At 34.8% G+C, this 14823-nt stretch overlaps 1 protein-coding gene across 2 annotated transcripts in view; it reads left to right on the top strand.

The window, feature by feature from the left end:
- The window catches only part of LOC139802008 (transcription initiation factor TFIID subunit 4-like), a 131490-nt gene that overhangs the window by 22934 nt on the left and 93733 nt on the right, over positions 1-14823 (top strand). Inside the window, exons 8-9 of one of the 2 annotated variants that reach the window (XM_071756733.1) lie at positions 6121-6226; positions 10357-10471. In XM_071756733.1, the coding sequence (XP_071612834.1) occupies positions 6121-6226; positions 10357-10471 (221 nt within the window). The remainder of the gene's footprint in view (positions 1-6120; positions 6227-10356; positions 10472-14823) is intronic. The other variant, XM_071756734.1, reaches the window with a different exon arrangement.

The raw sequence follows: 14823 nt of genomic DNA on the forward strand, positions 1-14823 counted from the left end.
TCTTACTTTTATGCTTATTTTTCTTATGAAGTTTTTCTGAATGAGTTGAAGCCAAATTAATGGGAGATACATATTTTAAATCTCTGAGTAGAGATTAAGAATGTGAGGTTACTCTGTCATCTTGTTAAACCTACCTGTGCAACATGAGGAAGATGGAAACAGCTAAAGTAATATATTGTGGAGATTACACCAATGGGCAAAATAAGTTGCTTTTCTGTCTCTGAGGAGCTCATAGGTCTAGGACTGGATTTTCATCTTAATGAGTGCCTGAAAGGACTGCTACATTTCCAAAAGGTAGCAAACTGCACAGAACAAAACTATGCTTAATCCTGTTCCTTTTCTATAAGATATTTAGAGAGAAGTGAATGCATAATAAAATGAGAATTTGATTTATTGCAGAACTGGCTTTCTGTATTTGCTTTCAATTTATCAGTAATGTGACTAGTTAATAGAACCAAACATTATATAAACCAAGCATAAACCAATGGCCCTCAAATCTATTCTATACAGACAAAAGCAACTTTAGACAGTAAGAATTACTGCATAAAAATCTTAACATACCACAACAACCATCATCTCAAGTGCCAAGCAGACAACCCAGCAGCATCTCCCTATCACAGTAGTAATTTTTTGAAGTATTGACTTTTTCTGTAGTGACACTGATCACACTCTTCACACTTCTTAGAGCTCCCCAAAATCAGAGCACTGCAGAGAGCTGCTGGCCATCTTGCCTGGGGCTTGTCCGGAAGAGGAAGATTACAGCTGGCTTCCCTAAGGGAGGCCAGCACTGATGGAGGAACTGGCTGAGCTCCAGATTTTCCAAGCCTGAAGCTCACTGGAGAGAGTTCCAGCTGGCTTTGCAAACTGTCCAGCTGCAGAAGGGCAAGCCTGTTTTCAAATATAGATCCTTTCATACCAGCCTGTTTTAAAGGAGTCTAGTTTCTTTTGGAATGTGGAAAATCTGTTAGATTCTCCTTGCTTCTGACTTTTCTGTTTTACAGAGGGTTGGATGTGGTGATACTTCTTGCAATTTTATTGAGGTATCTTGCAACATGGGAGTTCTATGCACACTGGTCAGCATGCAATGTAGATTGCAAAAAGGAGACTTTAGCATTAAATGTCTAGTGTTAGTGGAGATGAAAGAGGAGACCATTTTATTTGTCTGTTTTGTAAAAGTATTGGAGTCATGTTCCAAAATTATGAAAAAGCTGTGCTCTAAACCTGGGTAACTGCTTCTAGCTGGGGAAAAGAGGAATAATCTTAGGCTAATATTTTATTGATGAGACACTAATGAGATAAGCGAGTGATTGATTATTTTGACTGTTCCAAGTGGAATATTCGAAGTTTGGCTAAACTGTCATTCTTAGGGGGCAGAAGCTCTGTACAGACTTATAGATGCAGACATTACCTGTCTTGTTATGGGTATTACAGCAGATAAAAGCTTTGTAAATAACAGAGATGCTTTTTATTGAATGTTTTGAAGTTGTAAATAGATTGAGGAGTAATGGAGATTGATTAGCACTTTAAATATGTGTTGATACTGCATTGCAAGGAGCAAGTACTCCTGTAGGTTGCAGCCAATTATTAAGTAGTAATGATAAAGAAACCCAGAGTAATCCATCTTAATTAAAACAAATTTAATTATATAATATAAAGATTTCTGCAGTTGTAGGATTAGGAAAGATACATAGAAATACATCTGGTCTACTGTTGCTGCAGGACATTTTGCACAGTGTCTAGAGGGGAGGTTTTGACATCTTTTAAGTTACATGACATTAGAATTAGAATTGTAAGCAAAGACATTAGAATAGTCTTTGCTAAAACATTTACTGACACTTTTCCAGGGACTGTCATAGTGGTTGGAAGGTCCCAGAAGGTGATACAGAGTAATGGAATTTGAAAACAAGATGCAATGTCAGAATAAACATATTATATGGGGATGTTCTGTTTTACTGTTTAATTCTCTGCTGAAGCTTTTTCTGGCAGCAATTTTCTGTTGTTGAATGATTGTAAATTGTACATATCTTAGTGACTCACAGAAAATAACTTTCTGTAGGTCCTGTGTGCAAGGCAGCTTAGAAATGGAAGAGTAAAAGATGGCTATTTGTATAAAAGGAGTAATTTCTGTGAATTAATAAAGATGTATTCACTGACGTGGAATTTGGTGTACAATCAAATGTAAATAAAAATGGCTGTTGAGCAGTAGGCATCTGGGATCCATTACCAGGCACCAAGCCTGTACTTGACAAATTGTATGCTGGTTTGAAATAACAGCCTAGTAGTTTTCTGGGTTGTTACCATGGACATTTACTTTCAGAATTTATTGGATGTACCTATGTGGAGGATATTGGCAATGAGTGCTGTTTGGAAGCCAAGAACAAAAGATGATAATTAAAGGACAGACTTGAAAGCAAAGACTAAAAAGAAAACTTAAGAGAATTAAACACACAGACAGACTTTGTCAAACAATGACTATAGGGAAGCATAGAAAACATTTACAAATATTTTTAGTGTTTAAATATAAAAATACATCAATTTTTTAGGGAGGTCTAAGACAGTATAAATATCAGTAACAGGATATAATTTAAAAAGTAGGATTTAGGTAGGATATCTGGCTAAATATCCTTACTGTAAAACAGATTGTTAGATGGTAGATCAGGCTCCAAAGGAAATAACAAAAAGCCATTATTGAAACCCTTCAAAGTTAAACCAGGAGAAATACTTTAAGAAGAATCATATAATAAATGGAGGAGCAGGTGGGACAAGTGATCCAGTGTCTACTGGTTTTATTTTTCTTCGTTGCTTCTTTGAAAACATACTTTCAAGAGAACAATATTGTCATCATGTTAATATTAAAAACTACATGCTGAGTTTTAAAGAAATCCTGTTTTTAATTTTTGTTTGGGAGGAAAAAGAATTGCTTATCTGATTTTGAAGAATTGCAACTGTTACTATTACAGCATGGTAAACAGTGGTAAATATGAATTCTAGGCCTGTAAGAGCATGAACATTGTAAGTTAATGCTGCCAGATTACATGATAGCTGAGGTTTGATATGACATTTATCTTCAGGAGTGAGTAGACTGATAAATCACAAGTGGCATAGCCACAAGTGAGTTAGCAAGTGTTTACTCATGAGTGAAGATAAATGTCATATCAGACTATAGCCATTCTGAATTTTGTACATTTACAAGTGGCTTCTTTCTTTCCTTCTTCCACTATACTTTTTTTAAACATAATTGAGATAAAAAATGCTAGATAAAGGATATATTTTCCAATTTTTTCCCGTTCTTTGCAGAAGCTTCTGTTTCCTCTGCTTTAGTTTTTACAGTTGTATTTGATATGCTTATATCTTGGATCAGATGCTTTTTTTACAAAATGTAGTTTATGTAAATTGAGTCAGGCTTATTTTGCAGCCCTTGTCAAGTAAGGGTAAGCATTGTCATTGGGACCTCATGCACCTGCATAGGCAAAGGAGCATCTAGATTGTTGAAACTTGCAAAATCCTTGTCCTCGAAACTTCAGCAGTGTTTTCTAATCTAATTGTTCTAAAGGGCTTTACCTGTCAGTGGTTTCTGGATAGTAGCATTCATTTTCATTTAGTGTCTCCTGAGAATAGAAGTTATCAGTCTTTCTACTTTAACAGATTTTGTGTGCTTTGGCTGAATTCTTTCTTAGTCTGTATTTATGGGTCATTTGTGTTCTTAATTACTGGTCTATGTTCACATCTGTAATCTGTTCTTTGTCATGCAATAACGTACACAGTAGAAGATTCACACCTGTCATGGTATGACTGTCCCCTTTTGGCTTGAGATTAGGACCAGAGAGTGCTACTATTTTATATAGAAACTAGTATTAAGTTAGTGTAAAACACTGCTCTTAGATCAGGTGCAGTTGTTCCTTTTAGAGAGTACATGCTTGCTATAATCAGTTTCTGTATGGAATTTAAGATGGTAATATTTACCTGTGCCTGTTGGAAACATTCATTTCTCAATCATTTTCTGGACTTTCAACATTTTTACATATTGGAAGTCACACAACACTTGCTAAAGGACTTCTTTTGAATGTATTTGATAGTAAAGAAAACATTGCTGATATTAATATAATTTAAATAGTTAAATGCTGTCTTTAATGGTGTTGGTGGCTCATTTTATTTAGGGCATTTACATGAAAATATTAATTAAGTGAAACAGAACTTGATTCTATACTGTAGAAGTTGCTTGCCTTCAGAACAACAACAACAACAAAAATCTAATTGTCTAGTTGCTTACTGTAATACCGGCAGTAATTCTATCCACAGGTCTCACACAGCTCCTTTTTGTCCTGGCTTTTGGCCAGTTAAGGTATGGCTGCTGTTCTTCACTATTTTCTCAAAACTCAAACATAAATTACTGTGAAAGTGGCAAGATTGTCCTCTTACACCAATGCAGTCTTATTTTTTTCTTCTCTCTCCTGTGGCCTACTCTTTCTCCTTGTTACTGTTTCCTGTGCATCAGGATGTAGTCAAATTTAACTTTCTCCCTCATTTTCACTTATCACCTCTATTTCTTTTCTGTTTTTAAGAATTGTAGTTCCTTTGTTCTTCCCCCTCTGAGTGTCACTGTTTGCTCACTGCCTGTCTTGAGCAAGTGAATTTACATCCATTTGCTCCATTTCTGTGCTTAGTACAAACACTGCATTTTCCTTCAGTGTTCACTGTTGAAGCTGAATCATTCATCTTTTTTTCCCTTTTCTCTTTCTGCAAGGTAGCTGTTGCTAATACTTCTACATCCACAGGTTTATTATGACTTTGCAACTTTGATATTTTAGAATATACAGAATACAATTTCGTAACTTCAGAACAGCCTTATTTGTTTTCTCCTCCAGACTGCATTACAGGTCTTGTTCCCTCATACACTCTTTTAATTTTTGTAGTTTTTACCTTTCTTCTTTCTGGTTTGGGAGCTGATGAAACAATTTCCGATTCTTCATTCTCTGCTTTCACATGCCATTTGAAAATACTGTTTCTCCTTTCCTTTTCTCCATAGCATAGTTTAAAGTCAGAGCTTTGGCCATTCATCATTCAGCTCACTATGGTTTTAGGTACACTGTGTAAGAGCAGTGCCCATTGCTGCTGAGCACCAGTGCAGTGGTTCCTGCCTGCTCTGCAGCGCTGTGGCACGGGGCGTCTTCTGGGAGGGAATCCTGCATCCTGTGGCTGTGACACTGGGACATTCAGAAACAGCAGACACATAATGCAATGGGAGTGGTATAGGTGTCACTGTGAAGAGTACATAACTTCTGAACTTGTCATGACTAAGTTGTGGTTGTAATCTTATTTGCAGCTAATTGCCAGTGTTTTGTTTTCAAAGTTTATTTCTGGATTTTTTTTTTTCCAGCTCTGCGGCACCCACACATCGTTTTGAATCTTCTGGTCTTACATCTGTGCCTCCCTTGTCCCTGATTTCATAGACATACATTTTGTTGTTGCTTAGACATGACCCTTGCAGGTTTTTTGATTGATTTGATTTGTGTATGGGTCAAATTCTAAGTTGCTAACCCAATTTCAGTTTTGGGTAAGGACTTCAGAACTTGACTTAGTAGTAATTGAAACTGTGAGGATATCCAACTAACATTTAAAAGTTGAATAGTATATGATCACCATGAAACATTTTCTTTCTTGTGTATATCTGACTTTGGAATCTATATTTTAGAATTTACTTTTAGTATGTATTTTAATAGATACATGGAGAAAGGCCTAATGATTGTAGGTGAATACCACTAAAATTATTGCAGTATTTGCTTCTACAAAAATGCTTTTCTTCCTAGTAGAATTTCTGAAGACAAAAGTCTAAACTTTAATATTAACCTTACTATTTTGAAATATATTTTTGATGAAGGTTGTAACATGCCATTTGTGTCAAACATTATTTGATTTAATTTTTCTAAAGTATAATGGCAAAATAGGTATATACACACACACACAACCACACGCATTAGATGAATATGACTTTTGTCACTAGCTGGTTGTGCTTTTAGAGATCCACATGCTTATATTAATAATAACAGGTATTAGTATATTTACGTTGTGTGTGTTTGTGTATAAAGAGTATAATATGAGTATACTTTTTTTTAATAATAGCAGATTATCCAGTCAACATCTGCTCAAACTGTGAAACGAAACCCTGCTTGCCAGACTACCCAGATTAGGATGCCAGTGGTAATAACTCAGACCATTAGACCACAAGGTATGGGTTTAAATTTTTAGTGAGATTGTTACCTTTGTATGAATTTCATTGTAATTACAAACTAGTAGCATGGGAAAGACTTACAGTGTTGACATGGGCAGGCTTCACATTTATTTTTTTACTTCCTACTGGCTGAGGAATGCATGTTTTCACTATGCAGTTTCAAGGTGTTTCAGACAGTGAAGTGTTTTGACACAACCTTAGGACTAAACTTTTGCATGCTTAGTTCCTTATTCAGCAGTTTTACTTGGCAAGTTCTGAAAGAAGTCAGGAACTTTCCTCTTGCTGTCCTAAATTCTAACCCTGGGCCAAGAAAGAAATTAATTTTTTACTGAAGCCTAGAAGCTGCCTCAGTTTAATCATCCTACTTTTAATTCTCACTCCTGAAACAGAACATGATAGTTGCTGTCTCTGCAGCTACAGAGATCCAGGTGGGAGTCCTACAGATATTTCTCGACCCACGTGTTAGGTTTTTTCCCCTACCAGTATGTTTACTCTTCAGTGAAGTCAGAGACTGCAGCAATCTGACATGCCATGATTAGCCAGGGGAGCAGGAGGTGTGGTTTGTACACAACTTCCTCATCTGTCAGGTGGATTAATGTCTGGCTGATACATCCCACTTCTCTAGAGGGTTCTTGAAGCCTTTTTACTTACTAGTAAAAAGTTTAGTTTAATATAGTTTTTTCCGTCACTGAACCTGCTAGGCCCCTTTTTAAATTTTTCCTGATTGTGTGAGAGTATCTTTTTGGGTGTGGGCATTTAGATTATTTAGGGTTTGTAATGAAATACAGAGCTTACAATCTTTAGCTATTGATCATAAAGCAAACTAGTTTAAATGCACATAAAAGCAGTTGGTGCCTATTTTACTTTATTGCTTGGTCTTTTCTATTCTCCTTGCAAAAAGCATCAAAACCTCCCATAATCACACTTAATAGCAGTTGATGTTGTACTTGCTCTGCTCTCTTCAGAGACTCCAAAGGTTAAATGGACACGGAGACCAAGCTGTCACTGTAATCCTGTAGGCTGTTTTTCCAGGTTAGGAAGAAATGCATTTATTTGTGATAAAAAGTACCTATTTGATAGTACTGACACTCGTATTCTGAATGTATGAGCAGGCAAGGTATTCAGCATCTAATAGCATGAACTTTCACTTCTGAATAATGTATCTGAGAGTGAAGGCTGATTTAATATCTTTGCATGTTCAAGCCTCTTAAGTTGTGAATGTCAACAGTGTGCCAAGAATTTGCGTGATACTGGCATCTATCTTTTAAACAGTGGATTCAGAATATGAATTTATTCATGCTAGTCATTGATCAGCCAGTGAAATACAACTTAACTGGCAGTTTGGCTTAAGGCCCATTCATGCAAAGCCCTGTTTTCAAGTGAGCTTATTCCTATTTACAACCTTGTTGAAGCCCACCACTGTATTGTTGTAATTACACAGACAAAGTAAACACAAAAAAATTTAGAAAACATCCCATTGTAAAACTGCTTGTCCTGCAGCCTACATCTAGGTAAAAGTCTACCTGTGTGCTGGCACCTTTCAGAAATGCCCCTATGGCATAGTGCCAGATGAGTATAATCAAAGGAACAGTTTATTTTGATCTTGATATATTGTTAAAATTTTCTACCGGTATAATATTTTATACTGGTCTGGGTATTCCTGTAGAAAGAGGTAAGATGCTGGAATAGGCTGTGGTCTCTGTATGAAATTATAGTAGTATAATTTTGTGCAGTGTGGCTTTTTAAGATAGTTATACCAGAACTGAGCTGACTTCCACGGGATGGTGCATGTTCCTTCTCAGATAGGAGTGAATCTCCTGTGTAATGTATCTTCATGTTAATATTAATGCATTCACCTGAACCCACTGTAATGCTTTTTAAAGCACTAGTATAGATAAAGTTGAGAGGCTTTAAGCACTTCTGTATATATAAAATTACTTCCACAACAAGGGAGGTAACATTATAATTATTGAAAAAAAAATTCACGCTCTTTTATCAAAGCACTTATCAGTATAATAAGTAGGTGAATTGCATCATGTGGATGGGGTAATTGAGCCAAAGAAAATAGCCAGAGTATTCACTGCAGCTGTTTAACCTGTGCAGAAATACAGCTAGGAATTTCTCAGCTACTAAATTTGGTCTTATTTTTCTAGATCATGCTACTTAAAATTTCAAACAAGTGCTCAGTGGTGAAAGACTCTGTATGTCATTACCAATCCCATGAAATATCTGGGCCCACCGGTGATTCTAATTTTCAAAATATGCCCTGCATTGCATTATAAGTTAATGTTTTAGCCATGTTTTGTGTCTAACTGCTTAATCATGCACAGTTGTGATTTACACCAGAAAGCTTGTATGTCATTTCAAAACTTGTATTTACTTTCCCAGACCCATTTGAGTAGAATTACATATACATGGATTGAAAGACTTGGGTTTTATGTATCCAGTGTGGACACACTGTTTTCCCGAGCCCAAAAAATTAACTACTCCATTGCTGTACATTTTTTGGTTTCATTTTTGATCAAAAGCTATCATATGTAGAAAAAAAAAAATCCAACATTGATACTAGTTTTAAAGGAATATAATGTTAGTTCTGGAGTAGTGCCACTGTTTACTTAAATTTGCCATTGCAATAATTTTCACGGTTAACACTCTTAAACTCCTAGAAAGTAGAGATCTACTCTTTTTCCTTCCTTTCAATTCCCTTAGTAGAAAGCCTCTCAATTACTTTATCTGAAGTAGATAAATTAATTGCGTGGTCCATGAGCTAATGCTTTCTATCGGTGGCATCTCATGGACCTTAAATATTCTCATGACAAAATATTTTTTGTTCTCCAGACTTGGAGCCTGAAGTTCTAAATCTTGTTTTGTATTTACTAATGTTGAGTCTCCACACAACAATTTTTTTATACAGATTGAAGAACTGAACAAACACTGTCAAGTTAGTTTCACTTGAGGATCAAATATTGAAGTTGATGAAGAATTCAAAATAATAAAAAAGCAATGCTGGACTATCCCAAAGACACCACTTTTGTTTTAGCAAAGTAGTGTTTTTAAATGGATTTGTTGGGAATATGTTTCAGAATTTTAGAAGAAAAATAATGCATTTATATGTACTTGAGTCTACATATGTGCAGGAAGGAATTTCATGTACTTCTCAAAGTCACAAATACTGTGTGTATGTAATGCTCAATAAAATTCAGTGATATAGAAGAAAAAGGTCAGATCTTTTAAGTCAAGTAGACATATGAATTAAGTATTTTCATGTGCCAAAAGAGAGTTGGAATTAAGGGAAACACAAAATAAAAACCAAGTAAATGTTTTTAAGCAGTAAATGAGAGTTTATTCCAAAAGTTTAATTTGTCGTGCCTTTTCAGTTGCACACTGATACATTGTTTCTAATAGTAATAATACAGGTTTGTTCATTTACTAATTAGCAACATAAATTTGTAATTATTTTTTGCCTAGATTATATCAAATGTTGGAGAGGAATTAATATAAATTTTTTAGTTTACTGTCACAAGAAGTCCACCATTCTTTGGGTCATTTAATAGGCCCAGTTTTATTTATATATATATACACCTGTAAAGTCTAAATACAGATATTAATTACTTTTAAATAATTGTTTTCAAAATAAGAAAGCAAAAGATAGCATTTTAAAATATTTAAAACAATGTTTTCAATTATGAAAATACTTCACTGCAACAAAGAACAATTTATATGTAAAAAAAGGTAAAAGACATGCTTAATACCTTAGTGACTGTGATTTAAAGCATCTGTGTTCAGAATGTTTCAAATTCTGTTTCTTTATCCTGTGCAGATTATCTAGAAAAATGGTTCACTGGTAATTGCAAACACACTTATAGCCATGATGTGTATCATAACCAGTTATGGCCAACAGTCTTCAGTTTTGGAATTGTCAGTATTCTGTAAATATTGAACAAACTGTAATGTTAATACAAATTTTGTATTTTAAATTGGTCTTCTTCAGCAGTGTAATATTTAAAAATAATAATAACTTCCTTTGTTTGCAATTTACAGACAGTTAAATTTAGTTCCTGGACAGAAGGTTCTTTGATGTAAATTGTCTAAGACAGCTCATAATAACATTGCTTGGTGTTTTTCAGGCACAGTAGGGAAGGCACCAACAATACAAGCCAGCAAAAGTCCTGGGGGCTTTGGTGTTCAGGTCTCTGCAAATCAGAAAAACAAGCTGAATGACCCTGGAGGTGGTTCTTTCAGGTAAAAAAATAAAAAAGAATTTTAAAAAATGCAGGGGTGGTTGTGGAGAATCCATAAATATAAAATAGAATTCAGAATTGACTTAACACCAGAGGGCAGTGTTTTACAATAATTCCTGCTGTTTCTTACTGTGATTGGTGGACAATTTTCCTACACAGTTCTATTTTTAAAAAGGGAGGGGGGTCATGACATGTCTTGAGGATTTTTCTCTAAATGTGCGCTTTTTAATTTTTAGTAAAGTCCTCAGTTCTGTGTATTAAAATAAAAATAATGTTAAACAGAATTATGTGTATGAAGTTGTAAAAAATACGTGGTTGGTTTTATGCATCAGATTCTAAGGTTCATATGGAACGTATCTTGCTGAGAAGAAGTAATTGTGACAACAAGGCATCCTGTTGATAGGCTTCTACAGTGAAGCTGCAGCTATCCCCTCATTAGCATAGAGAAAACATTGTATGGTCTTGGGGTTTTTTGTGCCTTTGTGTAGGATTGTTGTTCTTGGTTTTCAAGAGATGACACCACTGTGTCTGTTCTTCACAGCCTTACTTAGGTAGCAGAGTTTGGGGCATTCTCTGGGTCCCTGTGGTAATCGAGTGCTGTAAAGGTTCAAGAGGCTTATCCCCATTCTTCATATATATCCATATACTTCAAACTTCTATTTTATATATATTTTGGATACTTTTAATCTTCATAGTGAAAAGCTAATCCTGGGTTTACTGCATTTTGCTTTTGCTGCCATAGTTTTAATTTTTTTTCCACTGATGAAAGTACACTTGATTTGAGTTGAAACATTTTTTTTCTTTGTTAAATGACAAAATATTCCTAGCATTTCATTTGGAATGCTTCTGTTGCTCTGACTTCACCAAACCAGGAATGAATTTTTAGGCATATGCTTTTGCAGGTGAAGTAAAAGAATCTGTAGATCTTTGAAATATTTCTGCTTTGAGGCATATCAGTATTGCAACTAATAGTGGTAGTACTTAGTATTAATCTAGAAGCAAAATAATGCAATTTTTTATTTTCCAATGCTTTTGCCTCCCACTGTGTATTTAAATGATTTAAAATGTCTTTTGGGTTCAATTGTACTGTCTTAATAAGTATTTTTTTATGTTTGTAAGCAACATGAGCTTTTATTCTTAGTTAGTATAGCTTTCAATTTTACATACACCAAAAGGGACAGCATTTTTTAACTGGATGTTGTAAACTGTGCCAGGATTGATTCTTGCATTCACTTAGTTTATACATAGAATATATTAGGTTAGCTGGAATTGTTAATTTTCCCTTGGGGAGAAGCAAATGCTCAAGGCACTGATTGATAAATCAATAAATCTTTAGTGAGTTTGGTAAATAAGCTGTCAAGGGTGTATGTCATTTTTCCTCTAGAGAACGAATTTTAGTCAGAATGAATGCGTTTGTTTCCTTGCATTGTTTTCTCTTTCAAAATAGTAAGATACAAAGCTGCATTTAAATAAGTCCATAAAATTGCAAGGATTTATTAAATAGCAGCAAAGATCAAGCTTTTTCTTGATATCTTAACAAAGAATTCAGTTGTTTGCATATTTGCATTTCAACCCCTAACCTCTCCTGAGGACAAATAGATGTCTGACTATTAAGCCTAGAGGCACAGAGCTGGAAATCTGTATTAATCCTCTGAATGCTGACTAGTTTTCCTCAACATTCCCAGCGTGTGTGAAGAATGTGTTTTTAGCCAGAAGGCAAACTGGCATCTAAAGCAAAGCAAGAATTTTGAAAAATAGTTGTGTTATGTATAAATTTATTTTGCCCTTAGTGTTTTATTACTGCATATTTGTTTCATTATTTTATATTCTGTTTTCTTTAAAATAAGTTAGATGAGCTTTTCACTCTTGTGAGCAAAGTGTTGATCACTAGAAATGGAAATGTGAACTGTTATTTTTGGTTTCTTCTACTCTAGACTGTTGGAAATAGAGCAAGGAATTACATACAAGACATAGCAATTAGGATTTTTACAAATTAGGAGTAGCTTTTAATGTCAGTGTTTATTAATGAATTGTAAGACTGCCTACATGAGTTAATTGGATATTATAGTAGCAGTTCTGAGATTAAGAGTTTTCAGTCCAAGACTTCTGCAGTGTAAAGTTATTGTCATCAAACTGTATGTCACCTATTTTGGTATTAAAATTCATCCTTCCTTAATTTTTCAGAAAGAAATACAGACATCTCTGTTTAGTTGACTTTTCAACTATGTTAATACCTAAGGATAGAAGTCTGAATTACAGTTGTTACAGTATTTTGTTGGCTGTACAGTAGGGACCCAGCCTTACATTTGTACCATTTACAGTCCAGCTAGAGGTTTCTGTAGCTCAGAGAGGATGAAGCAGAAGACCCACTGCAATCATCTGTATTTGGCTACAACTGCTGTGTACATTATCATCTACTTTGGTAATCTCAGAGCTCCTGCTCTCGTAATCTGCCCCTGATACCCAGATAGAATAATTTCAGTTGGAAGGGACCTTAGGAAGTCAACTAACCCAACTTCTAACTCAGAACAGGTTTCCTTAGATCAGGAACTTGTCCAGTTCTGAATAGCTCCAAGAAGGGAGATGCATGTTTGAACTATTGTTGTGTTATCCTACCACTTCCTAGCTGGACTGAGTAAGGCTCAGCAGCATTGCATGTAGATGAAGTAAAGGAGGGCAGAACCATTCCCTTAATGTGTGTGGTGAGGATATGTTTGCCATAGGGTACCAGCTAGCCAGACACTCCTGACTTTTCATAGCAACCTTCAGCCTTTTTTTTTTTTTTTTTTTTTCTCTGAAACAGTGTCTTGAAGTTGTATATAACCTCTTGAAGTCTGTCAGTATCAGGTTTTATACATCCAATATGATGGGTTTTCTTTCAGAGTCAGTTCTATGAAGTGACTGACATCATTTGAAGCTTATCTTACTATTCATATTTTATGTTGCCAACTGGCAACGTTTTAAAGTAAAGTCAGCCTGGCAATAAAAAGATTATTTTCAAATATTTCTTTTTTTTTTTTTGCCTAGCCAAAAGGATATGGTTTTTTTAGAATTTTTTAGAATAAAAGTTCAATAACACAATTATTGTAAAGTGTCTCAAAATGCATGATATTACTTCTAATAGTGTACCATACAGTCCATCTTCAAGGAAAGATTGAAATCTAATGTGGGTATTAAATGGATAACTTGAAAGATTTCATCTCAAAATGGCATATGTAAATTGTAATACAGTAGTGGCTGTTACAGTAAATTCAAATCACTGATTATATCCAACATATTGTTGTTGATCTTTAATCTTGTGACCCATTGAATTTGTAGGCTTACTTAGTCTTGCATATGTGAAGGGACTTTGCACTAACAACATGGAATTTCACTTCTGAGAAGTGGAATCAGTAGTATAACATTGTCTCAGTGTATGTATTCTTGTAGCTTACTTGGGGAAAACTCAGAGTTGCAGATTTTGACATAATTGATTCAAATCTTCCAAAGTGAATGAGAGAGAAAGCCAGGAGGCAGTAGTGCAGTTAATATTTGTTTATAAAAAAAATGCTACCAGATTTTTATTATGCTTTGTCATAGTTTAAAAAAATCTTTGAAGCATTTTTCACAGACAACTGTCTGTGAAATTTCTTTATTTTCAGATGAGTTTTTTTCTTTTTGTAGTTGTGGAAGTGTGTTTAATGAAGAGGGGAGGGAGAGGTGTTACAAGAGGTTGAATATAGGAAGAAGAATTGAACTCTTAGACTACTTTAAGATGTAGCTTGCATTCAGAAGAGTTTGACACCCATGCTGTCTTAAAAATAGTGTAGATGTTGGAATGTTATTTAAATGTCCCATAATTCTGAGTCCCATAAGATTCAGAATTTAATTCAGTAAAGAATTGAAATAGCTACTGAAATGATATTAGTATGACCATAGTTATCTTTGCCAGGAAACATGAAATTCTTAAATACTGTGCTGGAATGAAAAGGGAGAGATAATTATCATCAATCTAGACAACCACTGGATGGCATCTTTGTTCCACAGAATGACTTCTGAAAACTAACTCATCTGGACTTAAAAGTTGACTTCTATAGGAAACTGTTTTGGCAAGAATGCCAGCCCTCTCTGTATATTAATATGCATGTATTTCAGTGTCCAAACCCAAGCTCCTCTTTGTGATGAAGTTCCTCGAAGTCAAAAAGGATATATTGATAGAGTTTTTCACATTTGACTGAAAAAATTTCAGTCTCATCTGTGATTAAAAAGATTTTGTATCTGTGTTCCATGTAACATTACAAAAAGTTAAAACATTGATGTACTCACAGGTATTAGATTGCCAGTGTAAGAAGCAGGAAATTATCCAGGAGGTAC

Source organism: Heliangelus exortis, chromosome 13, assembly GCF_036169615.1.
Source record: "Heliangelus exortis chromosome 13, bHelExo1.hap1, whole genome shotgun sequence".
Lineage (NCBI taxonomy): Eukaryota > Metazoa > Chordata > Aves > Apodiformes > Trochilidae > Heliangelus > Heliangelus exortis.